The sequence below is a fragment of the Pseudochaenichthys georgianus genome, chromosome 13 (assembly GCF_902827115.2).
Source record: "Pseudochaenichthys georgianus chromosome 13, fPseGeo1.2, whole genome shotgun sequence".
Lineage (NCBI taxonomy): Eukaryota > Metazoa > Chordata > Actinopteri > Perciformes > Channichthyidae > Pseudochaenichthys > Pseudochaenichthys georgianus.
Window position 1 is genome coordinate 31,972,028 of NC_047515.1, and position 26,180 is coordinate 31,998,207.

General features: G+C 39.1%; 1 protein-coding gene across 2 annotated transcripts in view; it reads left to right on the plus strand.

Annotated features, from left to right (window-relative positions):
- Positions 1–26,180, plus strand: part of LOC117457346 (cGMP-dependent 3',5'-cyclic phosphodiesterase) — a 183,391-nt gene that overhangs the window by 153,761 nt on the left and 3,450 nt on the right. For both annotated transcript variants that reach the window (XM_034097375.2, XM_034097376.2), the window contains exons 5-30: positions 3,918–4,027; positions 4,909–4,964; positions 6,196–6,255; positions 6,831–6,975; positions 7,747–7,799; positions 10,229–10,303; positions 10,408–10,449; positions 11,099–11,167; positions 11,263–11,393; positions 13,859–13,970; positions 14,078–14,117; positions 14,606–14,669; positions 14,951–15,032; positions 15,496–15,670; positions 16,750–16,862; positions 18,511–18,588; positions 18,697–18,819; positions 18,947–19,017; positions 20,033–20,155; positions 20,241–20,328; positions 20,838–20,885; positions 21,408–21,482; positions 21,601–21,700; positions 22,877–22,989; positions 24,227–24,265; positions 24,375–24,481. In XM_034097375.2, the coding sequence (XP_033953266.1) occupies positions 3,918–4,027; positions 4,909–4,964; positions 6,196–6,255; positions 6,831–6,975; positions 7,747–7,799; positions 10,229–10,303; positions 10,408–10,449; positions 11,099–11,167; positions 11,263–11,393; positions 13,859–13,970; positions 14,078–14,117; positions 14,606–14,669; positions 14,951–15,032; positions 15,496–15,670; positions 16,750–16,862; positions 18,511–18,588; positions 18,697–18,819; positions 18,947–19,017; positions 20,033–20,155; positions 20,241–20,328; positions 20,838–20,885; positions 21,408–21,482; positions 21,601–21,700; positions 22,877–22,989; positions 24,227–24,265; positions 24,375–24,481 (2,292 nt within the window). The remainder of the gene's footprint in view (positions 1–3,917; positions 4,028–4,908; positions 4,965–6,195; positions 6,256–6,830; positions 6,976–7,746; positions 7,800–10,228; positions 10,304–10,407; positions 10,450–11,098; positions 11,168–11,262; positions 11,394–13,858; positions 13,971–14,077; positions 14,118–14,605; positions 14,670–14,950; positions 15,033–15,495; positions 15,671–16,749; positions 16,863–18,510; positions 18,589–18,696; positions 18,820–18,946; positions 19,018–20,032; positions 20,156–20,240; positions 20,329–20,837; positions 20,886–21,407; positions 21,483–21,600; positions 21,701–22,876; positions 22,990–24,226; positions 24,266–24,374; positions 24,482–26,180) is intronic.

Sequence of the window (26,180 nt, forward strand, 5' to 3'; positions counted from 1 at the left end):
TTAGCATTTACGACAGATGGAGTGGAGGTTCAGGCAGTAACTCAAAGTCATTAGCATAACCAGATCAATTAATCATTAGCTCATTGTGTGTGCCAAATAAACACCTACACATCCACATTTACTGCATCTGACGGGCCAACTTATGTTGTAAACAGACCGCCCTCCACGCCAGATTTGACCTATATGTTATTCCATTTGAGCTATTGTTGCTGCTTACTGCTTCTAGCAGATGTATGAAGCTTTAGTTGACCTTACAGCTATCTCCATACACCACACTCATACATATCTAATAGGTTTGTCATATGTGCACAGAGAAAACTAAATCCTAGCGCCCGAGGCTGGGATTTTTGCTCTTTGCTGTGTACCAGATATTCATTTGTCTCATGGTTATGCAGAAAAGCAGCTTGGAACAAAGACATTACAAAAAGGTCGGCACCAGAGCAACCACGAATATGTATTTTTGACTAAATGGGCTGTTTCTGTGAGCTGAAATAAATGGACACTTTAAAATCAATGCGCCATGCAGAGATTTGGCCGCAATGGTTTGAAGGGATTTCAGACTGTAATGGAGTGACTGCTGTGTGTGTGTGTGTGGTGTGTGTGTGTGTGTGTGTGTGTGTGTGTGTGTGTGTGTGTGTGTGTGTGTGTGTGTGTGTGTGTGTGTGTGTGTGTGTGTGTGTGTGTGTGTGTGTGTGTGTTGTGTGTGGTGTGTGTGTGTGTGTGTGTGTGTGTGTGGGTGTGTGTGTGTGTGTGTGTGTGTGTGTGTGTGTGTGTGTGTTGTGTGTGTGTGTGTGTGTGTGTGTGTGTGTCAGGGTTCAGCGTTCAGCGTTCAGCGTTCAGCGTTCAGCGTTCAGCTTACTACTATGGAGGCCAACAAGTCCTCTAACTCATACGACCAAATGGGCCGATTGTTCAAGGCCCTTATTACGACCAAATGTGTTGTTTGTTTCAAGCGCTTAATACGTCCTATAATTACGTTGAAAGTTTTCGCCCTCTAGTGCTCCCGTTGAATGCTAACGTTACAGATGTCGTTTATTCACAAATAACCCTCTCTGTAAAATCCTAATTGTAGGATAGTTTGGCCATTAAAAACGCTTTGTGATTAGATTTCTATGCGAGAATGCATATTGTACCTTTAGAATCCACGTCCAGTTGATATGTAGGATCTATAGTTTGATAGATATTACGAAGATGATTTGAGGTATGCGGCACCCTCCATGTAAAGTTACGGGTGAAAACAAGTATTTCCGTCTCGACGGTTTTCATAATAAAACCAATGATCAAAAGATTTAACAGTGATATCTGCAGTACTCATCCACTAAAAAACATCAGTTTATCCCTAGTTAATTATACGACATTTATTGGTTTAAAATTGTGTACAATGCTTTTGTGTTTTTCCCATAGGTTTTTCTCTTAGATTCTGAGAGACACATTTCTTTTTTCAGAGGTTTGATGCATGCATGTCGGGATATTGAGTTTTATGCGATATGAAATCAGAAAAAAAAAAAAGTTTAATAATACTTTATTCCAAGTATTCTTGCTTTTCTCTTTGGAAGTCATCGCATAACGGCATTGTAATACACGGTTCGGCTGAATTAAATATTACATATCTGCCGTAGATATTTATCTATAGAGCCCTGATCAGAAGACCTTTTGACAAACTGTAAGAAATGCTGCCAAAACTGAATACGTGACGTGGATCATAAATATATTAGCAATTAAACAACATCTTCCAATTATTTTCACACAATACGTCTCCTTACAGTATCAACACTAATTCGGCTGACTTTTATATTTGATCCAATTGGTAGATTGGTTATATTTACACCATTAAGTGCACAGCTGATAGAAAGGGATTTGTTTGTAGTTTTTTAAAGATATTATTTACTGAACTACCTTTCCAACTCATCGTGCAGTTGACTCTTACAGGTCTATACAGGCTCATGGTACAATGCATAAGCTTCAAATCAAGAGTCTGAAACTGTATTTTCCTTTACTGTTCTGTTTTACTTTCACAATAAAGTTAATTGTCATATTATGTTTGATATAATTATGTTTTATTAACTACACACTGGTTTGTTAACCCGCACCGCCTATGGGTTAAAGCACGTTATTGAATTTTGTTGTTGAATACGTTTTATTTGATGAAAACATTTAAATATGAAGAGTAGGCCTACATACAAAATTGGGGGAAAGTAGAAGGCATGATAGAAATATAGAATATAAAATATCAAGAAGTTACTGTAGTGATCTCTACAATAAAACTGTTTAGAGCAGGACGTCCAAAGATATTAACAGGAGGATGTGCAAAACAAACAAACTAATAAGGCTTTATTTAAACATTAAAGAATACTTTAAGTTAAGGTCTTCTTTTGAATAAGAAAAAAACGTTGGGGTTATCCACAGATAAATATGAAGTCGGACAAAGTACTTAACGTCCAATATATTGCATAGTTTATTTTGGCACTTGACAATCACCTTCCCTGAATTTGACCCGGGGGCTGGACCTGTCCAATTTCAGTTTTGGAAAGTCTGCCGTGGTTACATTCCATTTCATAGAGCTGCTTGAGGCTCAGCTTAACCTGTTCGCACTGCCACTCCCACATCCAATCACAGGGCTTGATGACTAATCACGGGGTTTGTAAAGCAAGGCGGATGTTGTAGTCCCAAACGATAGCTGGGGATTCTGGGTAGTGTAGTGTCTTCGGAAACTGTAATGTACTCTAAAAACCATAGGTCTAAACTCAGAAAAAACTATTTGTTTCTCTGAATCGAAGGTTAAAAACACAAAAGCATTGTACACAATTTAAACCAATCAATATTGTGTAATTAACAAGGATAAACTGATGTTTTTTAGTGGATGAGTAATGGAGATATTACTGTGTAATCATTTGACAGTGAGGGGAATAATATCCGGTTTTATTATGAAAACTTCGAGACCGGAAAAACTGTTTTCACCCACGCTAACTTTACATGGAAGCTGCATACACGTTCTCCTGGCGAGACCTCAAATCATCTTCGTAATATCTATCAAACTATAGATCCTACACATCGACTGGACGTGGATTCTAAGAGTACAATATACACTTCTCGCCAGAAATCGAATCAAAAAGCATTTTAATGGCCAAACTATTCCACAATTTAGGATTTTCCAGAGAGGGTTATTTGTGAATAAACGTCCCTCCGGAGCGTTTGCAATGAACGGGCCGGGAGCATGTTGTTTCTTACACGACCAGAGCACCTCTAGTGGTCGTGTAAGAAACAACATACACTTTAAAACGTGTCTCTGGGTCGTAATAATGAACAATCGACCTATATGGTCGTTTTTTGTAGGAGGACAGGCTGATGGAGGCACATTGATCATGAATTGACCTTAATGGATAAGTGAAACAGTTTTTCCATATGTGTGATGTCTGTCTGTGTATGCTTGCTTACTGAAGTGTGCAGTGACATTTCCTTATGTGTGTGTGGTTTTTTTGTGCATTTGAGTTCATCTGGCAGTCTTAAGTCCTGAATAAACAAATCTCTCATATTTTAGCATAAGAGAGCCCTCTGTATTAAATATCACACCTGCACACACCATCATCACACCTGGCAGGCCCTTTCAACACACACACACACACACACACACACACACACACACACACATAGACATACAAAAAAATGCTATATTGAGTTCACATAATTTCACAATGAATAATAGCTCTACGGTACATGACAATTAATATAATGTGTCTGTTTTTGTAATGCTGGTTATTCGTTTTCCATTTGCTCCGATGTCTTTCAAATCCCCTCTTCCTCTTGGTCTCCCCAGTGTCTGACAGACTGCCTCTCTCTGTTTCCCTCTCTGACTGATGTGCTGGAGGTAATTGTTTTTCTCAAAACATGAGCTATACTCATCTGTCTCTCTGTCTTAGGACTATCGTGGACCAGCTGAAACGATGTCAGTGTGCAGGCCTTCCTCTGTCCGAACTGCCAGAGAAATACAGAATCTGCCTCGCAGCACCGTTACCAGCGCACAGAAGAGGTGTGTGTGGTCATCCCAACATGTGTGTATGTTGAAGGGTGTAGACAAGGGCTTGAATGGTGCTTGCGGGCAGGCGAATGGACCAGCGTGCGTGTGTGTGTGTGTGTGTGTGTGTGTGTGTGTGTGTGTGTGTGTGTGTGTGTGTGTGTGTGTGTGTGTGTGTGTGTGTACTTGTTTAAGGCTGCGGAGGCACAGAGGGATGTGAGAGTGTGGGAGAAAAAAACTATAGAGAGGGAGAAGTAGTGAACAAGAGATGATGATTGCAGAGGGATAGGTATGGAGTTGTGTGGGCAAAAAAAATAAAGCAATGAAAGGTCGCTAATGACAAAAAAAATGCAAGCGCTCGAATTGAGTGAAATTAAAAGAGTGAACATTCCTCTTCAAATGAAAATGTTTTGTTTTGATCTCAAAACAGAAATTAGAGAATGATCTGGAGGAATGTAATCACGGAGACATCCCAAAGTACACAAGCATGACCGCTCTGCACTCTGTGGATCGATAAATACATTGAAACTTCTAATGTGCAGAAAGAAAAGGTTTTTGGGACAAATGTGGTAAACACATTCTGTTTGACACTGTCCACATTTTCTGCAACTCCCACGTCCAAGATAAAATGTTTTTTGTCTATAAGGAACTACTGCTGCTATCTGCTCTACATTAAGAATAACAAATGATAGAAAAGAAAGCAAAAATATTAAGAGACGTTAGGCAAGGACATTAGGGTTGTTTTTTTCCATGAAATAGATAATATAAGGTTCAGACCAAGTGTTAGGCACATGGAAAGAAAATGAAAGGAGGGCAATAAAAGGACCAAGGATGGGTTTTGTCTGAAGCAATAAATGATGTTTTATGAATGCTTTTGTATTTCTTCTTCTTTTTAGCCGTTGTCATTCCTCTCCTGAACCAGGAGCGGGACAAGGCCATCACTGTCTTACTGGTGAGTCCTCGCATTCATGGGCATACAATGCAATAACTGAATAAACCAAAGTAACAAAAGCAATCGTTACTGTCATCACCTCCTCCTTTACGAAAAGTGGATATTAACTTTTGCAGCACATACTGTAGATCAGGGACGTGCACAGGTACGGGCTAATATTGCCCGGGCAAAGGCCCGTTTGGCATTTTTGGCTGACCGGCCCCTCTGGAGAGAGCGAGAGTTTGTTTTTCTTTTTTCTGTTGTGGCCGAATCAACATGATAAGCCCACACTTAGTATTGTAGCGTCTCGCTGCGGGAAACACACTTTGTCAGCGCTGTCATCTGCCGGTGCGTTGAGACCACCTCAGTGTCGGATTTTGGAAATTTGATTTTGAGTTGTCTCATCATGGCAGTTAGAGTATAGGCGAAAACCCAGGGGACTTTGCTTCCTCTTGATACCGTCGGTTATTTACAAAAAAAACACCTAAATATAGCGTAGGCCTACTTGTCATTGTGCTTCTGTCTTTCTGTGTCTTTTCATCTGTAAACTCCCTCAACGGGTCGCTCGCTCTCTTTTCTTGATCGCCCTCTCACGGGTGAACAGTTCAATGTCCCGCTTCATTGTAGGATTTCTGCCATGTCTCTACCACTTTCGTTTGACCATCTCTGTTATTAAGTTATAGAATACTAAATAAATAAGTAATTAGATTAATTAGACCGTCACTGCGCTCATAAAGAATGATAATAATAAGAATAATGCGTATTGAACTGGTTTCATTCATTAGTGAGTTTATTTAAGGTAATTAGTTAGAGGCCCTATTTTATCAGTATGTCTGCTCAGCAGTTACAATGGTCAAACTACATTAGAACAGAATTGTCCCCATTTTGTCTTTAATAGTTCCTAACATTAGATATTTTAATGAGATATGGACCGCAAAAAAAATGTGTATACAAGTCACCGAATGCAAGTAGTCGCCTTATCTTATTATATTATGAGATGTGAATTACTGTTCAATTCAGTTGATGTAAAAATCGTTTGGTTTCTTTTTACATTAAAAACAAGTTACAATTCAAAAGGTCTTATGTTTTTTTTCGGGGGGAGGCCCTTTTTCCAGTTTAGAGCAATAGCCCCTCCAAATGTCTGTGCACGTCCCTGCTGTAGATGTATTTTTGTTGGTCTTATATAACATTTGCAAATGAAATGAACTCAAATGAAGAGTCCTGCTCATACTGAAACGTCTGTGTTTTGCAGGTGGGCTGTAATCCACTATCTGATCAGGATGAACTGCATCTCAACATGCTGGAGAAACACGTAAGCTCTCTTTATTCCTCTCTGTGGTCACTAATGTGCAACAGCACCTTGGTAACAGTAGCTAACTTGATGTGTGTAATAAAGCCTTTATCAGGAGTTAACATACAGCCTATGACAAGGTGTAATCTCTGATGATTATCCAATAAGTGTTGGACACATCCTTTAAAGGTTATATTAAAAGTTATATTAAAAGCAAGTCATGAAACCAAAGACATCATTTAGGAAGTGAACTGCTTACAGAATGTAAAAGCTGCAAAACTCTCTTTTAATAAATAACTATATAATTAGCCCCGATGCTATGAGTTTTGAGAAGTCCTTGTCCCTTTCTTAAAAGAGGTAATGTCAAAATAGACCTTATTTCAATTAAGGACAATTCAATGACAATCAATTGCATTCGGACTCAGTATTGATTTTGTTGTGGTTATCTTTACTTTAATTTCCATTCATGTTAGATGTTCTGGATTACCAGATTTAACAATCAAACAGTATTAGTCCGATGATTTTCTCTCTGAAATGTTTCTTGACCTTTACTCACTTTTCTCCGTGTGTTCCTTTATTTGTGAATGATGTCACAGGCCTCAGTGGCGTGTGCGCGAGTCCAGGCCATTCAGAAGCCTCCCCTCAGCCCCTCTCTTTTACAGTCCCACAATGCACTGCTGCACCTCAACGTCTCAGACCAAGACTACAGCGAACTGGACCGCAACATTCTCCAACTCTGTGGTACGCACACACACACACACACACACACACACACACAGGCACACACACACACACAGGCGCACACACACACACAAATTGTTAATAAAATACATAAATGCCTATTAAATTAACTCCTTAATCACTTTCTCTCATGCATCTTACATTTCCTGCGCCTTGTATATTCAAACACTAATCTGTGAGGCACACAATTACACACACACACACACACACACACACACACACACACACACACACACAAACACTTGTATGTGTGAGGTGAAGTATGTTAATAGAGAAAGCCTGGATAGAAAGCTTTATGCATTTAGATGGACTCCGTCATTGGCACGCAGCGTGTTTGACAGCTCCTGTGTGAAAACGGAACGCTTGGCAAAAACACTGTTTACAATCTCATGCATAATGGAAGTTGTTCCTGTGCACATACACAATGTTGTTTACTCCATGGTAATTGTCTACAAATATAAGTCGTCTTTACCTTCCTCAGCCTCAGCCTCCCCTTCCTGCTTCCCTGTCTAGCTCTTTCTTTCTGAATGAATCTGCAGTCCGGGCAGCCCTCTATCTCCTGTCTTGTCTTCATTATTAGTCCCTCTGTTGGCTAGTTTCCTTTCACCCTTGCCCGACCTCCCCGTCTCAATGCATCCCTCCCCGGATTGCTTTCTGTCCACTCGCGTACATGCTCTGCATTCCCCCTGTCTTCCTTAACGCCTATCTGACCTTGTGTCTCTTTTTTGTTGTACTCCCATCCATCTCTCTCTTCTCCCTTTCCACTTTCAGGTGAGCTCTTTGACCTTGATGCAGCCTCGCTCCAGCTCAAAGTAATCAATTATGTAAGTGCTCAAGATCTTTCATATGCTCCCTCACGCACACACACTGACACACAGTTAGAGACGTACAGTACATGCAAAACATTAAACCTGTCCGAGTCACTTTTCTCCTCATCTTGTCATTTACCTATACCATAAGATTTGTATTACACAATCGCTTCATCAGTACCCCAAAGTATAGCCCCATCTCCATAGAAAGGTGGAGAAGGAGCTATCAGCTACAGTGTGTGTAGGAACCTGGCAACAATTTAAACGTATGGAATTATTCACTGATAAAGAAAACATGAGATGGAGAAGGAAGAGCGGAGAAGGATTTGAAGGTTATACTGCGCCAAAGGGACAAAGACTCTCTAACTGGGCTTCAAAGAGCCGTACTGGCTGTACCCATATTCTTGTGAACATTTGTGTACTACTTGTTTAGCATGGAGGACTTAAGAAAAATGTTAAGAGTCAGAGTTTATGTCCACTTCAAATATCAAGCGCTTTATATTCATTTGTTTGAGTGAGAATTTGCTTCTTTTCTTTGTGTTGTGTGTTATAAAACTTAATATTTTAGATTTTGGTCAAAATATGCAACTTGAAAAGGATATTTTTGACAACAGATTAATTGACCATATAAAGGTGTTTTAAAGACCAAATGATTCATTGATTAGTCTGGAAGCAATCGTCCCTTGCAACCCTCGTTTATACATTATGTCAAGGAGGTCTATTTCTTTAGATTTAGGTATTCAAAATATATGCACATCTAATTGCAACATTTGAACTGATTTTGGTTAAATGTGGGTAAATGGTCCGTGTGAAGAGCAAACGAGCATCTCTGAACCCATTGGCTATCGTCTCACATCGTTTTAACTTCTTTTAAATAACAAATACTCTTAACTGAGTGTAAACTGGTGTCTTGTGATACAATCAGGTCGTAGACATTGTCTCTCAACTCAAACTTAATCTTGCGTCTGACGTTGCTTGTCGGACTGTAAACAATGATATGGCCAAATTATAGTAATCTGAAGTATTTGCTCTGAGATTGCAGTTTTTTAATTATTGTTATTATGTTAGAACATTATGTTTATCAGAATGTATAAATACAATTAGCAACTTCAGCATTTTTTGAAGTTATTTTGTCAGCTTTTTTCTCATTATGTTGTCATTTTATATATATATATATATATATATATGAGGAACTCATTTGCTGTTTACTGCAGTGATCGTAACGTCAGAACTGTTGAGAAATGATTGAAATGGTTTTAAAGTAATGTGTTCCTTTAAAAGAAAATTGAAGGTATTTTTCTGTGGAAAGGTAAAGTCTAAACAGTTATCGCCTTCCTGACCTTCGCTGCTACCTTGGCGCCGCAGGACTGGATTCATGGGACAGAAAAACACTGCAGCAGCCATGCCGCCTGCATTTAAAGTGTGTCTTTGATGCCTCTGAACCTGAATTTGTAGTATTTCTCCTGCATCTGAAGGAAGGGAGAGGGAGAGGTTCTGGTGGTGCAAAAGACTGCAGGGGTTTTAATGTATTTTGGATCTGACATGATTTGTTTCGCCTGTTTATTGTTACATTTGTAAAGAGGGGTAAAGGGAGAGGGAGGGAGGAAAGGAAGCGGGAGATTGTTGCTACTGAGGAATTGTCAGTTTGTTGGGAAGAGCTTGGGGCGACTCTCATGGGATTAACTGTATTTGGGAAGGAAGAGGGTGGAGGGGTTTATTATATGTGGGTGCAGCAACTTGGTTTTGTGTTTATGTTTGTGATTGTGTGTTAGTTCACATTAGTGTGTGTGCCGGGGGCGAGTGTGTTGGCAGTGACTGGCGTATATGTCTTTCCTGCTTGTTCTCTATCCCGCTCTGTGGATTACGGAGAAGAATGATAAGGAAACGCTGCTCTTGTGACTTTGGGTGTGTGTGTGGGTGTGATCATGTAGATGCTTATGTACCTGCATTATTTTGCGTCATCATGAGTGATTTTCAGTCTATGAATGAAATGTTTCTCATCACAGACAGCAGCAGGAAGTGTGTTGTAAATCTGCGGACATTACAGAGCACAGCAGCAGCAAAGATACTGAGCGCACACACACTTCTACATTTAGACTCACAGACATCTATGACCGATATCCACCTCTTTTTATGCATGCATTCTGAAAAAGAGACACAGAAAAAGCTCGATGAATTGCCAAAAAGTTTCATAACATAAATGCAACAAAATGCAACAAAATGCAACAAAATGCAGTGAAAACTGATTCAGCAAATGTATGATGACATACGTTCCCCCTGTGACTTGCATAACATATAATAACCTGGACAAATGTGCAATATTTTTAATTTCCCAGTTGAATGCATTCTTTAAATAAAAGCTAAATGTATTCAAGGTTTTAATGTTTGAGATTTAAGATAAGATAATACACCCTTTCAGCACTCATGTTTGTGTTCTCCTTCAGCTCCAGGAGAAGACTCAGTCGCAGTGTTCTTGTTTGCTACTGGTGTCCGAGGACAACCACCAGCTTTTCTGCCAGGTACACACACACGCACACGCACACACACACAAATAAATGCCCTCTGCCAAATTAATGATGACTCAGATAATTAAACCGTGACCTTTGACCTCTGTGACCATTAGGTTGTTGGAGACAAAGTCCTGGAGGAGGAGATCAGCTTCCCGGTGAGAAAACATATATTCATTTCCTCTTCTCACATTACCTACTTTTTTGCCTTTTTGATCATTTTGTGTAATTTGTTCACTGTGTAGTAAATGAGGCCTTTTAGTAAGTGGCATAATCATTCACTTGTGTTTCTAAACCATGGAGGCCATTAGATGGTGTCATAGGGAGTGTTGTTGCCAGTGTGTTGTTACCTATGGTTGTTACCCTGGGTTGTTTTGACTGACAACGAAAGACACCCCTACAAAATATAATCTTTTATAATCCCTGGCAGGGGTTGTAATTAAGACATTTGCACAAGTAATCGCTTCTTTGGTTGCTTTCAGTCCCCTTGCCCTGGTTGTGGTGCAGACAAAGCATTTTGAACAGGGTTTTCCACTATGGTGCAGAAAAAAAGCATGTACTCCGGCTAAATGATGTGTGAAATCTCAACAGTAATTGGAGCAGAGAGATATCTGGACACGAGAAAACACACCCTTGTTGGGTTAATTATGCTATTTTAACAAGGGGGGTAATAGACTTCGCTCTGAATAAAGAAGCTGTATTTATATCTCCAGGGACTCACTCAGCAATCCTGGTTTCTTTCTGTCTCCGGCTCTCAGTACACACATTTCCTTTATCTCTCTCTCTCATTTTCTCTCCTCTCTCCAGCTGATGTGTGGACGCTTTGGTCAGGTTGTCGAGAAGAAGAAGTCTATCACTCTTCAGGACATCAGTGCCGTAAGGAAGAATTTCCTTTCTGTCCTTCTTTCTTACTTATCCATTCATACATTTCGCCTTTGTGTTAACCTTATTGTTCTCTCTCATTCTCTCAGGAGGAGCGGAGGCAGCTGTCCAGCATGTTGGGCTGTGATATCTCCTCCATGCTTTGTGTCCCTGTGGTCAGCAGGGCGACTGGTCAGGTGGTGGCGTTAGCGTGCGCCTTCAACAAGCAGAATGGGCAAAGGTATGCAAGACAAACTGTTCACACAGTAAGCTATGACCTACACCAAGGAGGTTATGTCATCATTGGTTGATCTGAATGAATGGGGGATACAGTAATTGTCTTTCCCCTTTTGTTTAGACTATAAGAGGCATTTGTGCGGCATTCATGTGGTTTTAGTATAATTGGAGAAAAAAATGGTTCCCCACACGCCAATGCAACCTATCAAAGGATCTGAGTATTAAAATACAACACATCTTCTTTGTGTCGTCCAAGTTACGCCCTGAAAATTGAAAGAAGGATTGGCCTTGGCAGAAATCACCGCTCCCCGAGTGCCATCTTAATTACATTCTGTTATCAATGGTTCAAATAGAACCATTTCTTGCAGAGTGTGTTCAAATGTGGTTATTAGGATAATAGCGTAAAGCTCCTCCGGCTAACTTTTAAAACTACAGTACTTTATCAACTGATGCTTATTGCTGACATATATTCAAAATGCTGGGATGTCAGGGAGAAGATTATTTGGATTTTCATAATTCCTGAAGCACTGATTCATCGTGGACACAAAGATTTATCTAACAGTAGCTTACAGTATGCTAATGTAATCTGTCCATCTATTCATGCATCCATACGTCACCATCTCCACGTCAAGCTGCATACATTTCTGCTTATCTAATTATAGAAATGTCTGCTGATTTCTGATTAATTCATATATTTTATCTTCTTTTTCCCACAATCATACACACACTCCTCACACTGAGGCTTACTCACACCCAAATACAGGACAATCCCTCCTATTTCCATGCTCTCTCTCTCTCTCTCTCTCTCTCTCTCTCTCTCTCTCTCTCTCTCTCTCTCTCTCTCTCTCTCTCTCTCTCTCTCTCGACTAAAACAGATGAGAGGGGATCATGTTCTATAATATCCCCCTCTGCCGGTGGCACTGATGACAGAGCTGGCATCTCATTACCATAGTAACAGCAGCAGGATTATGGTGGCAACTGTGCCTAAAATGTGATACATTTATCCTTCGCTGTGAACGCAGTCATACAGATTTTAGTCGAGACATTTATCTCAAAGATACATCCCCTCATTATATAGATTGCACATTTATATGCAGAGTAACTTGTCTCAGCCTGGCAACCTAAATCAGCCTGGTGCCCTAGGAAACACATGTGAACTGTTATATAGGAATCAGACCGTTTTGCCCTGAGTGTAAAAATGTCAGGACATTCAGTATACTGGAACTTGCCGTATAACAGAGAGACAACCAATGCTGCTTGGTGCTCAAATGTGAAAGCTGATTGAAAATGAAAATGTTGACAATATAATATCATCCCAGAGAATTAAACATTGTTGGTGTTTCTGCTGTTTAAATGTCTTCTGAAGCTAATTCAAAAACTGCTCTACAGAGATGCACTACTGTATTTGTTTTCTTTTGTCATGTTTCTCTTTCATAACATAAATTAACAGGGTTAGAGGTGCATTCTGTTGTGCAACCCTGTGTTGCATAATGACAATAGAAAATACTTGAAAAAGGCCAACACCAGTTGAGGTAGATGTTGAAATTTGGCAGAAATGTTCGGAAGGCCATGTCGATTGGATTTGTTTCTGAGGCAGGGTTTTGTTTTGTTTGTGCCCTTTGAGAAACTGCAGCCAACCCCATGGCAGCTTCACACAAGAGCAAACAGGTTGTTGTGGGCTTTATTTGGAAACCTGCTGGTTGTCATTCTAGCATGCGTACATATAGACTACTGCAAAAAACTAGCTGGTACCACAGAAAATAATTTTCCAGCTTGATTTACGAGACTGATGAGTATTGAGAGTGTGACCCTAAATGCCCTTAGATTGAGCTTCCCAGGCCTTTTTTCCTTCTCGGGTTAAATCATGCCTCCCTCGCTAGGACTCCTGGGAAAGAGTAACATAATAAACCCTCAAGCTACACACTGCTCGGCACATCCACACAATACTACTACTGCCCTCTGTAGGCAAAAGGAGATAACTGCAGGAAATTACCAACATCACTGCAGATCATTTCATTCATCAGTCTTCATTTGCCTGCATGTCATTTCATTTAAAGACTCACAGTCCCATTCAGCACTTACAGGAAACCAGAGTTTGCTTCTGCTAGTACTGAAACGTGTATTGTGTTTACCCCAAGATGACAAAACATCCAAAGATATCACATTTATATGATATATATAAATAGATAAAAGTGAAAAGGCATCACAGCCTCATTTTAAAGAAGCCAGAACAAATTAAATATTAAAGTTTTTGCTTGAAAAACGCTCCATAATCACAATTTTTCTAGATTAAAAAAGTAGTTTACCATTTCTGCTACACAAACCTTTAGATATGTATTAATAACAAGGTATAAATTAATATTAATATAAACAAGGGATCATAAAAAGTATTTATATTAAGAAAATCAAATGTATTTTGCGTCCTGAAGTAAATATTCAAGCTAAGTGTGTGTGTGTTCCTTGCCGCAGACACACAGAGGCAGATGAGCATGCGATCCAGCACTGTTTCTGCTACACTTCAACGGTCCTCACTTCAACTTTGGCCTTCCAGAAAGAGCAGAAACTCAAAGTGGACTGCCAGGTACTGCACATGCCCACACACACACTCACCCATACACACATTATATATGCCTCCATAAATATGCATGAAGTTAAAGAGCGTTCCGTGTCCCCTGTTTCTTCACCCAGGCACTCTTACAAGTGGCCAAAAATCTCTTCACACACTTGGGTAAGTTCTGCCTGTCTCTGTATGTGAAGAAAGAACGTTGTAGCATCATTTGCTTTAATGGCCCATATTTAAGTGATCGCCCAGTGAAACGAATGGGGCATGTAATTGTATGTGACACTACCGAAAAGGTGATTACACCCATTATCATAACCATAAAATCAAAAGGGCATTGAAAGTGATGGCTCCACCTCTCTATCCTGTAATTATACTGAGTCATTTCGATTTCTATCTAACGGTAAGCACCAACTGCACAATAAGTCATTGATGATTCATCGTGATTGCAGGTGCAAATAATTGATCCACCGGTACAGCAGATTGCCCTCTCACTGTACCCAACCGCTGATTACAAAAGCTCTTATCATCTTGCACCGCTGCTCACTGTATGATCTCTGTTTGTGTCTATCTGGGCTTTGCTTTTATTTCTTTAATTTCCTCCGCTTTCCTTTTGTTTCCTCTCTCACCCACTCTCTCCCTCTCTCTCCTTTCAGATGATGTGTCAGTGCTGTTACAGGAAATTGTAGCGGAGGCCAGGAACCTCAGTGATGCCGAAATGTAAGACCTCTGATTCATTTTCAAAGGGATGCTTCAATGTGTGTGTGTGTGTGTGTGTGTGTGTGTGTGTGTGTGTGTGTGTGTGTGTGTGTGTGTGTGTGTGTGTGTGTGTGTGTGTGTGTGTGTGTGTGTGTGTGTGTGTGTGTGTGTGTGTGTGTGTGTGTGTGTGTGTGTGTGTGTGTGTGTGTGTGTGTGTGTGTGATAGAACATTCAAACTGTCTCCGCTTTGCTTCATTCTCCGTCCCACCTCTAACTGTCTCGTTGTCTTTCTGTTTCTACAGCTGTTCTGTGTTCCTGCTGGACCGAGTCAGTCACGAGTTGGTGGCTAAGGTGTTTGACGGAGGCGTGGTCAGTGACGAGGAGGTGAGACACACGTGCACACACACACAGAGAGGTGCATGTGTCTTTCCTGTGACCTTTTAGAGGAGAGATATAATGTCTTTATTAGTGAGATGGCAGTCAAGATAGACAGGATGCGATGGAACGGAGAAATAGGGAATGACATTCAACAAAGGTCCCCATCCAGACTGGAATGCAGGATGTCGTCAGGGTCTTTTGTTGAGCACTTCCTGTCTGGCTGTACTGTCAACAATCAATTAAAAGAAATCGTGTAAAAGAAGCAAAGTGTCTCCTGATGACATAAGCAGTGTGTGTGTGTGTGTGTGTGTGTGTGTGTGTGTGTGTGTGTGTGTGTGTGTGTGTGTGTGTGTGTGTGTGTGTGTGTGTGTGTGTGTGTGTGTGTGTGTGTGTGTGTGTGTGTGTGTGTGTGTGTGTGTGTGTGTGTGTGTGTGTGTGTGTGTGTGTGTGTGTGTGTGTGTGTGTGCAGAATGAGTTTCGCATTCCAGCAGATCAGGGTATTGCCGGTCACGTGGCGACCACAGGTCAGATCTTGAACATTAAGGACGCGTACTCCCATCCTCTCTTCTACCGCGGTGTGGACGACAGCACCGGCTTCAAGACTCGCAACATCCTCTGCTTCCCCATCAAAGATGAGAGCAATGGTAGCAACAATGACTCATACACACACAAACAAACACACACACACACACACACACACACACACACACACACACACTCTTCCACCTAACATACAAAAAAGTCACGCATTCTTTTTTTCTATCTAAACTTTGTCATCAAATTGGAATATCTGTAAATCCCCTTTTATACAGTGACTGACAAGCTAACGAGAAGAAAACTAATTTAAACAATACCATTAATTGGGAACGTGTGCACACAAAATGTCAAGGAAAAAATGTGCAACATGCAAACAAAGTAAAAATCATAATTATCCAAATAATCAGAAAAGACATAAATATATAGGTAGGTTGTAATTAACATTTTGAATTGCCAAAATGTCATTATTCTAGGTTAAAAGTTCAATATAAAAAACATTCCGCTACTCTTGGACAGTCTTTTCAAGCAACTCGGTACATCATAACTAAATCTTTTTCTGCTGTTCTTTTACAACATTTGGCAACATCTGTTATCTTTAATTGGAGTTATCCCTGAGGAGTCAAATTAAGCCCTAATAATGAAAGAGTGAGGCTGATTCAGTATTTGCTCCTCTACAATACATTCCTCCTTTTCCTTTTTCCCTTTTACAAAACGATGCTACATTTCCACAAAGGCTCTCTCTCTCAGAATAGCACAAAGAGTTGTTTCATAACTTTCTTTGCTCATAAATGTTAAAGTGCTGAAGAGGCCACGGTCCTCAGTTTCATACGTTTCCATACTTAGACATCTTTAGAAAACTCTTTGATCACGCTCCAGACCTTCGTGCTCCCGACTTCTTGCTGTATCCAAGCAGAGAGACTTTAGATGCTCTGTGATATGTCTCTGTATAGAAAACGTTCCGATTGAGAGGTACAATTCAGATTTTTCTTTTGTGCAATTGGGTTCAGCTGCAGTGTTTGATTAGTGGCTCTATTTTATTCAACGTCTGTTCTGCACTTTTGACGTCCTTGCGTTATTTTCCACTCTCTTCATCATCAACTCTCTCAATTCACAACCTCACTGTACGTCCCACCTTTATTTTCCTCTTCATCTGTACTTCTCTTTTCTTTGAATCCTCATCTTTTAGAGGTGATTGGAGTCGCTGAGTTGGTGAATAAAATGAACGGGCCGTGGTTCAACCGCTTCGACGAGGACCTTGCCATGGCTTTCTCCATCTACTGTGGTATCAGCCTCGCTCATGTACGTCTCTTCTCCGGCTGAAAGAACTGACACTCTGTTCATTTTACATTTACTGCTCCGGCTTGTTCAATAGGCAACGACATCAGGTCATGGACAAGGCATGAAATAGTTTGCATTAAAGTCATATGCTGCCTTTCACTTGTTTTTTATATGAGGAAACAGATAAGTCATGCTGTTAAGCAAGCTTATTAAACATTGAGTACATCTACTATACATTTACATATTAACAACCTAAACGTCTGAGTTCATGGAAGACAGCTTCTATCACTTTCTTTTTATCATCACAGCAATTTAAAAGGGAATTAATGCAGCATTTCTAATTTACACATTCTTCTTCATACTCATTGTAAACAGTCCTAGCTCATTATCTCCACTTGGTTTTGATGAATAGCTCACAAAAACAATGTAATGTATAATATTGTAATCCCAATAGTAACCCTTAATTAAATGTGACTGTGCGAGAGGAATTAAGGAAAAGTTTCTATATATAAATAGGCTTTCACACTAGTGTACTAAGAGTCCCTTTCTCCTTAAAAGAGTGATAAGTCTTTTGTTAGTGCTGTCAGAGAGATCAATGCTGTCTGGGAAAAAGGGATCAGTTCAGTTGGAGCGAAACGCTCATTCAAGGCAGAGCGGAGCAAAGCCTCCGGGGAAATGTTAAGAGATTCCGTCTGTGATGGAGCTGAGTGGCTTCTATGGCGTAGTTCAGAGGCACTGACTGCTGCAAACCCATTAACACACATTCAGACGCTGGTGTATGCAGCCCGTGAAGACGATGATGAAGATGGGCTGTCATGATACGTTTTTTAAAGTTTGAATTGATTTCTTATCCTTTGCAAGTATCACAATAATCCAATATTTATTATCTTGATTAAAACACATGCTTTCATTCGCTGTTAAGCGTGTTTGCCGATAAAACTTTTTCATCATATTTGTCATTACTGCATTTTTTACCAGAACGTAGTGGAAATGTTGATTAAAAATGATTCAACTGGGTTTATGTATCTTCCCTTTAAAGAATGCCGATGCGCAGTCACACTTGATTTGAGTAATATAAAGGATTTACATCTGATTTCACATAATGTGCCAAAATAAAGGCATTGTATTAAATATAGAGATAAAGAAGAGACCATAGATAAAGAAAGTAAGGAGGGAAGGAAGTCTGAAGGAAAGAAGGATGGTAGGAAAAGAAGAGCTGATAGTCAGAGTACAGCAGTGATGAGCATTTCTGTTCCACCTTCATATTTAGCAGCTCTTGCAGTGTCCTCTGAATAACTGCAGATACTCAATGGTTTATCTATAAGCTGTAAAGATATTTCATATGAAAGCGTATTGCCTTCAAGGCAGCTCGTTAATATATATATTATGAATCAATGTACAGTATGCTGTGACCGGTATCTAAAGGTTCAGCTGGATGATCTATAACAAGCAGGAGACAACGTTTTGACCGCTGATTTTCTGAAGATATTCTTACAAATATTTGAAAAACTAGTGACAAAGTACAAATCATGCTCTTATGAATGCCAAAGACCAAAATTGAGAAAAATGAATAGAGTTCTTGCTTGCTGTATCTGAACTGTGCATCGTACAGCAGCCTGTAATATGTGACATAACTGTTGGTTTATTATCAAATTGTTTGTTTCTTTAGTCTCTGCTCTACAAGAGAGTCCATGAAGCTCAGTTCAGGTCCCACCTGGCCAATGAGATGATGATGTACCATATGAAGGTAAAATCACTATTGTGCATCTCACTTACTCTCGCTCAGAGGCGTGTTTTATTTACTGACACTGTCCGTATTATTTACCCAATATGATTCAGTATGTGTATGTTGCAGGTTTCAGAGGAAGAGGTTACTAAGCTGCTGGTGACGGGGGTTGAACCCGTGCTGGAGTTCCACCCGTGCTTTGCCGAGTTCACGTACACACCTCGCTCACTCCCTGATGACACCACGCCGCTGGTAAGAGACAGAGGTTCAGAGAAGATGTGATAGAAAAAGAGAGACAACGAGAGATTAGATACACAGAGTGGAGGAAGCTCAAAGAAACAGAAACATTTGACTGATCCTGTTGTGTGTGTGTCTGCAGGGCATCCTCAGCATGTTTGAAGACATGGGTTTCATCAACACATACAAGATTGACCTGAACACTCTGGCCAGGTCTGACAACTCCATCAATTAATTGACTCAATTTAAGATGCTGTGTGTATGAGTGTGTCCTCCAGTTGCTTTCAAATGTTATCTTACCTCATTATTTATTAAGAATACTTCCAGTTTTTGTTTTGTAGGTCCTTATTTTTCCATCATTATATCACACAAACTTCTTTCTAGATTGTTAAAGTTAAGTGCTTTTAGGTTTGATGTATTCTAATTATCATTGGTGTAATCATCCCGTTTGCAGTGAAGCATACAAGATGTAAGAATTAGGAGTTCGTACTGAGTGATTACACGGAGTGTCTCATCACAGTGAAGCTCTACCTAATAAGTAATACTACTACTACTAGTAAGTACTACCCTTATAAACGGTTTACGAATAGTTTGTAATTAATTTATTAATTAGGTTGTGAACACTTTAAAAATCATTACTAAGCTTTTATAAGACATGAGATAAACAGGGCGACTGTGACCGGTTGCTTGCCAAATAGTGAGCCCACAATTATCTGTACTGCTAAGCCTTATATTGGCTACTTAGCTTACTTCATCTTCTTCATCAGCCAGCATCCTTGGTATCTGTTGTTCACTGAGTTGATTCTCGCTAAGTAGCCAATATAAGGCTTAGTCATCTTGCCAAATAGTGAGCCTGTGTTGATGTATGAAAACTATGTTAGAACTGGTTTATAAATGGATCTTAATGATTAATAAAGTGTTTACAACCTAATTCATAACCTAATTATAAACCCTTTATGAATCATTTATAAGGGTAGTCTTATTGTAAAGTGGTACCAATTATTTTAATATACTGTTAACTTCAAGTCAAAATCGCTCCTTGCGTTGGGAGGTAGGAACATTTCCTGGTGCTGCGATTCAGCATATCAGCAAAGTTAGACATGTGTTTAAATTGAAAGTATTAAATAGAACCAAAACAAACCTTGAAGCTGGAAAATAATGAGTTTACATGTGCTAGATGTGGCATGCTGTGTTGTATTTGATAATAAAACTCCTGCTTTGGTGTCAGGTTCTGTTTGATGGTGAAGAAAGGCTACAGGGACCCCCCCTACCACAACTGGATGCACGCCTTCTCTGTCTCACACTTCTGCTACCTGCTCTACAAAAACCTAGGGCTATCCAACTACCTCGAGTAGGTGTAAAACGCTTGGTTACAGAAGTAGCTAAACGCAGTTGTTTTGATCGTTAACCCTCCTGCTCTCTTCTCTTTCTTTTAGGGAAATAGAGATTCTTGCTCTCTTTGTGTCCTGTATGTGCCATGACTTGGATCACCGTGGCACCAACAATTCTTTCCAAGTCGCCTCAGTAAGAGCAGACATTTTGTTTTAGCCTTTTTAGAGGGCTTACAATGAAGCGTTGAACATTATAAAAAGGGGAAAGGGGTAATGAACCTCCTTAATAGGAAGTGTAGCAGAGTATCACTTTACCTGCAACATAAAAAAGGGTGACTACAAATGTAAATGTTTTAAGCTCAGGCTTTTAATATCAACAAATGATCATCGTGACGTCAGTGCCTCTCAGTCTGTGAAGTGGCCCCAGTGAGATACTAGATGTCATTGTGTTATAAAAACATTTCGCACTGCTCCTCCTGTTTGACCCTCCAGCACCTAAATGACGCACATACCAGCTCTTATTATGCAACAAAGGTCATCGTTTCAGCAGCTTCTTTTATGATTTTTCTTTTTCAATCTTTCATATTCAAGCTGACAAGTAGAGTTAAAGGACGTTATCAAATTATGTTGTTTCATTTGAATCAATATAATGTGTATACTGAACGGATAGTGTTTCATTTGTTTGTCTGTTTCCATTTTCAGCAATCGGTGCTGGCTGCTCTCTACAGCTCAGAGGGATCTGTGATGGAGGTAAACTCACAACCAGTTACATCACAGGGATGTGGGAGAGCTGACTGGAAACAGAGCTCAAACAACATGATGTGCCTGTATACAAATGTATTGTGAAAGGTCATGAATATATTAAGTTGAGAGGTGTTCTTTTGGTCCTTCCCATTTACACAAATGAGGAAATCAGAATATGAGAATCACCTCTGAATACAATGCAGTCAACAATACACTTAATATGACCTCACTTCTAATGAGCGCATTCAATTGTGCAATATGTAGAATTAACCTTTGTAGAATTGTCCTATATTTGTGTGTTGCTTCCATGTTGATGAACTTCAGTATGTGTGATCTACTAATATTGTTTTGTGCTGATACGACACCTAGTGGCCAAACTCAAACTTGATTTCCATGCAGCAGTGATGAGGCACTGGGAGGCATGTAAACTGGTTTTGCTTGTTGTATTGCAACCTGACTTAACATTCCTTCAGAAGCAGCGATTTGAAATGTACTTACTTTCCCCATCATGCTTTATGTGCCTCACAGAGACATCACTTTGCCCAGGCCATCGCCATCCTGAACACTCACGGCTGCAACATCTTTGAGAAGTTCAACAGGAAGGTAAGCTATTCAAATCTGACATTTACAATTAACAAATGTCTCTTAATTATAATTCAAATGTTCTTAATTCTGCTATCCAGCTATGTTTAAGCTTAAGTACATGTTGATGTTTTTTTAGGATTATACACGAATGCTGGATTTGATCAGAGACATCATTCTGGCTACAGACCTGGCTCACCACCTACGCATTTTCAAGGACTTGCAGAAGATGGCTGATGGTACGCCTGAGTAGTTCAGTGTGCACAGACACATCTCTACTTTTGCTTTAAACTCACAACCATGAAAAGCAAAGGGAGGCTTTGTTCACATTTTTGGTGACAACAAACCAAGATTTTTCAATTTCTCCTCAAAAAATATGGGCTGATTTCTTTAGTGAAAAAAATGCCAATTAAATACATGTTAGCAAACAAGTAGAACAACAATTGTAATCGTTTTTGGATTAAACAAGTAAATCAATGTCAATTTTGACACAAATAAAACAAGACGGACTGTGACATTATAGGCTCATAATGACTCTAGTTTTTCAGTTGTATTTTTCCTGGATCTGAGGGTCAAACTTGCAGCATTCATCACTAACAGTCTTAGTAATCCTATATTTGTATTGGCCTATTTACCCTTTTGAAAAGGCACTTGCTTACTGCACTCTTACATAAAATAATTGGCTGTAACCTCCTGGCCAGCAGTTTGCTACGCCTAAATGCAAACAATTATAAGTTATCCTGAGTGAAAGTCTCTTCTGTTGAATCATCGTGTGCTGTTAAAGTAACTCAAGGACATTAAAAGCTTCTAAATGACTTACTGAATGCCTTGCACCACAGTGTGTCACTTGTCAATTATGGATGTAAAATAGTTTAACCCAACACAGAATGGAAATATACCGTATTAAGATACCATTGAAGTATAATTTCTCCCTACCAAATCCACAAATTGCCTTGACCTAACATTCAATGTGGTACATTTTTGAGTACATTAAAATGCAATGAGTTTTGAAAAAATAAATATTAATCAGTTAAATGTCTTAAATCCTACTGAGGTGTGATGAACTCTAGAGTTATTACCAGTGACATTCATACGTTCTTCCAAAAGCTTTCATGTTACTACAGTATGCCTTTTAGTCATGTATTCTGTACCTGCTGTGTTTATTTATTTATTTTAGTTCATTATCTTTGCTTTTTATGCCTGTTTTTAAATGTCATTTAATAATGTATTTATGCTGTATTTATTCTTAAATGTCTTTTGTTTTTATTTTGTAAAGCACTTTGAATCGCCACGTGCTGAAAAGTGCTATATAAATAAAATTGCCTCGCCTCGCCTCGCCTTGCCTTGCTTAGTTAAAATGTATGTCTGTTAATGCCGTTAAAATAGAGTAACTATTTTGCATGTGTGTGTTTCAGATGGATACGATCCAAAAAACCGCAACCACCGCTCCATGCTGCTGTGCCTCTTGATGACATCGTGTGACCTGTCAGACCAAACTAAGGGCTGGAAAACCACTCGCAAGATTGCTGTCAGTTTATAGTCTCTGTCTTCACCAATGTCTATATTTGACATTATATTGTGACATATGTAACCGCACATATAGCTGAGTGTGTTGTTGATGAACTTTAACACAAACAGATTTTTTGCATACGTCCATCCATCATAACTTTAGAGAGTCCTGTTTATGTAAAAGAAAACAATATATGAATCAGAAGGCAGAGTTTTGGTTCTATCCTGTGAACAGCCTTGTATGTGTTTTGTGCTAAACACTTTTACAAATATTCAGCCGTTTGTACACTCATGTTGTATATGTGTCTCAGTCCAGAGATTGTCATTGTTTTAGTTCAATCATCCTTTTAATGTGAACAATGATTAATATTTAGTAATCAATGTATCACAACTTGCAAATTGCCCTGTCATTTCAAACAGTTTGTTGCAAGTTCATACAAAAAAAGTTTTCATGAAGTGAAAGGACTGCTGTAATGCAGTTTCAGAGCATTTATATCCTGTCACTGGAAGGTCACTCTGTCATGCTGTATATTACTCTATAATGTTATTGCATCTCCTATTTTCAGCAGTGCATTCCTTACATTCTCCATTTCCCAATTACTACACACTACACAGTAAATTGATGCATTTATGTGACAATAAGGATCAGATATTCTTAGCTGTATTTTTGGAAACAACCTCTCTGTCTATGTACCCTTTATTCTCGATTCTGTGAAACTCCATTTTAGGATTATGCTTAATCTTGGTCTGCCCCCTTTCCAGTAGCAAAACCCTCCTCACCCTTGTCCTAAATCCTACACCCTAAACCCTAAATCTCCAAACACCTACAGTACAGCAAATTCACTATAATCCTTTCTCCCAACACGGAAGCACATTTCTGTTTAATACAAGCTCTGGTCTATTTTGGTCTCAATTGGTACTTTATTTTCACAATGGCCAGAAAATGCTTGGGGATTAACAAAAACACAATTTCACAAAATAATTAAATGTGATGATGACAAATGACAAATGATTCAGCAAAGTCAAATTAAGGTTATATTTGGATCAAATATTGAATACTTGTGTTTATTTAAAAACAAACATGTAAACAGAAAATTGGTCTGTCCCTAAAATATATAATTATGGAGGATTCCAGTTGATATTTGCTACTTTACTCTGGGACAATTCATAACTATATTTAATTAAGCTTTACCAACGTCACTATGAATATTAAACCATATTAACAATAACAGATGTCTCTCTGTTTGTGTTCACAGGAGCTGATTTACAAAGAGTTCTTCTCTCAAGGAGATCTGGTATGTGCCAGTGTACATGGCCTGTTGAATGTTAAATCATTTAATAAGTATCTTAAGTGTTTGGTGTTGTATACATTAGAGAGCTCATTACTCATGTCTGTGTGTGCAGGAAAAAGCCATGGGGAACAGGCCCAGTGAGATGATGGACCGAGAGAAAGCATACATCCCCGAACTACAGATAAGCTTCATGGAACATATCGCCATGCCAATTTACAAGTACGTACAAAGTGCTATAACATCCCACCTCTTCACCCTTTTATCTCAAACTACTTTGTATCAGGGGAAGGACTGACCTTTGTCCCAACATTGCAATTATTGAACAAAGGGAGATAACTGAAAGTATGAATCTCATTTCAACACGAACATATATAACTTTAAACTGGATTTGGATTGTCTTCAGTGAAAATGTGTTTTTGATCATTTAAAGCTACTCTAATCAAAATAAAGATAATGATTTACTGTACAACTGATCAATGAAAAACCCACTGATAAAAAGCACTATTCTCCCTGAGCTTCACAGACCATTCTAGCTTCCTTTAGCTCATTGTTGTGGTTTTATGACCCCACAGTTTTACAGCTCTCGAAAAAACAAACTCACTGTTTGCCACCCAGTCAGAATCAAACACTGACGTGTTGATGAAGACAGATATTTCCCTGTGGAGCAAGAAAGACCAGAAAAGAGAATGAATATTGTTCTGACATTCAGCCAGGCAGGATGGCCAGAGACTCCAAATGAATGATAATTTCGCTCACTGTCTGCTTTGTTTTGTAACATGTTCGCCATATTGACTTGATAAGTGACATTGTTTTATGTGGGACCTAATGCACTTCCCCAAAGTAGCCACAAATTGGATAATGCAGATTTAACTTAATTAGTGCTGTACACTATTAGAAATAAGATATGCAAGACATTAGAGTAAGATCAGTCTTTGCCACTTGAAATAAGCTACCAAAGGCAGACTACATGCTACAGCCAGTGAGTCAAAAAAGGATAATACAAACTAGAAGGGCAGTCTGAGCGCATAGAGCTTTGAAAAGCCTAAAAAAGAACCCCGTCATTTGGATCCACTCCAAAATGTAAAGAGCTCCTTCATTGGCAAATGCTACAACCTTTCAGCAAAACCAAGAAACTAAACCAAAAACAAAACCTTCTTGCTGGATGTAATAAATTACATTGTTACCTTTTTCAGAATACGAATTGACGTTAAATGGACTGCGTTTATATAGTGCTCTTTCATGTCTCATGGCATATACAATTCAGCGTTCACTCATTCACACACACTCGTACAGAGGCTGCAATACAAGGTGCCAGCTGCTCAGGAAGACCACAATAAATACTTAGTTTTCCCGAGGTACTTGGGTTTATGACATGTGCTTGATTTTAATATGAAATAAAATAAAAGATACAATAAATAGAATAAAACTTTTTGAATTAATTTTTGTTTTACAAATGTGCGATAAACGATCAAATAAAGTAAAGTTATTTGTTGTACAATCATTAAAAGATCAAATTAAATGTGCAATAAAAGGCAAAATAAAGTAAAATAGATGTTTATATAAACATTAAAATATGAAGTAAAAGTGTGCAAATTGTACTACAATATAGTGCTGTATTAGTAGGTATAAGTTGTTTAAATACATTTTATTTGGAACTGTAAGGGCGAAAATTGGGAAAATAATTAGCCCTGGCACGCTAAAGATGTTTAAAATATCCCGTGGACACCTAACTTCAGAAAGTAGACCAAAGCCTCCTATTTTAACTCACATGCCAACAATGCCCTCTGTCATTCAGGCTCCTCTCTGAACTGTTTCCTTGTCTTCCGATATATATCAGGTGTATCACAATACAGTGGTGTTTTAGTTTTAATAAAAGTATTAATCAATTGTATTGGGACTGTAAAGACGTGGCCAAATT